The 2,320-nt window shown below is 59.8% G+C and overlaps 2 protein-coding genes across 2 annotated transcripts; both read right to left on the reverse strand.

Annotated features, from left to right (window-relative positions):
- Positions 1-16: 16 nt before the first annotated feature.
- SPRG_18412 (hypothetical protein) lies at positions 17-304 on the reverse strand (the record flags this gene model as incomplete). The annotated part of the gene is made up of 1 exon (XM_012357850.1): positions 17-304. A coding segment is annotated over one exon (288 nt), but the record flags the coding sequence as incomplete, so codon positions are not given.
- A 488-nt stretch (positions 305-792) lies between these two features.
- On the reverse strand, positions 793-2,270 carry SPRG_18414 (hypothetical protein; the record flags this gene model as incomplete). The annotated part of the gene is made up of 8 exons (XM_012357851.1): positions 793-1,092; positions 1,140-1,256; positions 1,309-1,416; positions 1,464-1,530; positions 1,573-1,638; positions 1,690-1,902; positions 1,952-1,995; positions 2,043-2,270. 8 exons carry the CDS (start codon positions 2,268-2,270, stop codon positions 793-795), a joined length of 1,143 nt encoding a protein of 380 aa, XP_012213241.1.
- Positions 2,271-2,320: the final 50 nt, after the last annotated feature.

Consider the following 2,320-nt stretch of genomic DNA (forward strand, 5'->3'; position numbering starts at 1 on the left):
GGATCGCTCGAAGCACGTTGAGAAAGTAGAGGTGGCCTTCTTCGTGCGGCAAGCACCGGGAAGCCTGCCAGCGTAGGCGGATGCTTGTCGCCAGGTGGCGCAAGACGTCGGTCGGGACTGGGACGCCTGCCTCGGCGACGGTGATGGCTGCTGCCCAGATCTGGCCTGTGGTCCACGCTTCGGCCGTCGCCTGGGCCTTCTTCTTCTTTGCCGCCGTGCGCTGCAGCCAGCCGACAAAGGCTTCAGTCGCAGCCTTGTAGCGGTGCCATCGGCCCGACGGCTCGGTTGACCCTCCTGTTGCCATCGGGCGAAGTCCTGATGTTCGCGTCCAAACCAAATATTGCGCCTAATATAACGAGCAATGAACCTAAAGTAAGGGCATGATGTCCTGGTTCTGCTCTGGAATGATGTCTTCAAGTTGCACTCTGAAAAGCTCGACGTCATTTCTCCAGACGCGCGTCTGGATGAGCGTCGGAATCGCAGCCTGTACTGTGGTGCGAGTTCTTGCAACTTGCGAGAGCTTTTCGCCTGCTGGCAATCGGCACCGTTGTGCTGGCGATATATGAGTGGGTCTGGCTGCTGCGTGGAAACCAACGCAAAGTCACGAGGTAGTTGCTTTCCAAGGGCCAATAACCGGTGACGCTTGTCTATCTCGACGCATGCAGCATGCCTACTCCTCTCTCAATGGTGCACGGTGTTGGATCAGGATACAAGATTGCAAGTCCATCGCTGGCGCAAACGACAGTCGTTGGTAGTCAGGTTTCTTTCATGTAGCGTGGTTGCAAGTGCTGGCTACGCCCGCGAGTACGAATACGCGTTGAGGTTGAGTCCGAGTTGCGCGAGGTCGTGGAGCACTTGGGCCTTGACGTCGATGACATTTTCAAACGCCACGTCGTGCATCGACATGGAATGGTGCAGACTCTTGGGCGCCACAATGTGCATGGACGCGCGTCGCAGGCGCGTGAGGCCGTGCTGCCGCGTCGCGCGCCGCTGGTCCCGGGACGCGGTCATGACGAACGCAAACTCCTTCCGAATCACATGCGACAAGTACAACGTTGGCGCGACCTCGACGCAGATGTACCCGTGGTAGTTCTACTCAGTGCCAGCATTGATGTATACCAAGCGGTAAGCGTGCCAACCTCGATCGAGAGAAGACGCTGGACACTGCCGGGCGTCGCTTGCTCCGTGAAGCGGACCATGTGCATGACGAGGCTGTTCCAGCCCCGACGGGCCGCCCAGTGCAGCGGTGTGTCGCCCTAATGATCCTCAAAATGTCATCTCCGACTACGATCTTTGTGGTCGACACACGTGAAAGTCTTGGTGGCTCACGCAAGCGCCCTCGCTCAAAAGAAGTTTGACGACGTCGAGTCGCCCGGCGCGCGCCGCCTCGATGAGCGGCGTCGTTTTGCTCAGCACCTAGCCGGATTCGGAGCGCCGATCACAACGCCGTTGTAGGTTCGTACGCTGTCGACGGCGTCCACGTCGGCGCCCATACGCAAGAGGTACTCGACCACGGCCACATGGCCCCACCTACACCGCTCGCACGCATGTTTACAAGCCCGCGCATCGCACCAGCAGGCCGTGTGCAGTAGTGTCCGGCGGCCTTCGTCAACGTCACGGTTGTGCAATACAAGCAGTCTACACCGTCGCTATGTAGTGAGGTGTACAGTAACAAGGGACGACACGCACTTGGCAGGCGACTCGATGAGAAAGTACTTTTGGAGCACGTCGAGTTTGCCCGTTTTGGTCGCCGCCCAAATGTCGCCGTCGTACTTCATTAGAAACTTGCGCGCTTCGGCCCGCCGGACCTTCTCGTCGTCCGTGTCGTCGTCGCCTTCTTCGACGTCGGCCCGCGCCTTGCTCACCTCGTGGAGTCTGCGCTTGTCGGCTTCGTTTTTCAGTCTACGCATTATTCCATCGACCGAGGAACGCGTTCCATGCATGTGCGTACTTGTATTGCTTGGAGCGCCGGCCATGCAGGATCTTGTCTTTGGCCTACCGCTCCATGCGTCGAAAGAGAGAAGGGAGGAGGCGTGGTGTACCTTGCTGGACGAGGCCGTGAGATCGACCATCTTGGTGGTGTGCTTGCTGCTCGCGTCGTCGTCGGGCTCACCGGCTTTTCGGAGCAGCTTGTTGCGCCGATCGCGCTCTCGCTCCTCGCGCTTGGCCCGGAGCTTGGACGGCAGCTCCTTCTTGCCATCGGTGGCCGCCGGCGTTGTTTCCACGGGCATTGGCATCGGGGCGCCGCTGCCATCGGCCTCGTCATCCATGAAGAGGGACTGCGCGAACGCCTCCACTTCGCGGCCACGGTCCTCCTCGG

This window comes from Saprolegnia parasitica, assembly GCF_000151545.1.
Source record: "Saprolegnia parasitica CBS 223.65 unplaced genomic scaffold supercont2.1180, whole genome shotgun sequence".
Lineage (NCBI taxonomy): Eukaryota > Oomycota > Saprolegniomycetes > Saprolegniales > Saprolegniaceae > Saprolegnia > Saprolegnia parasitica.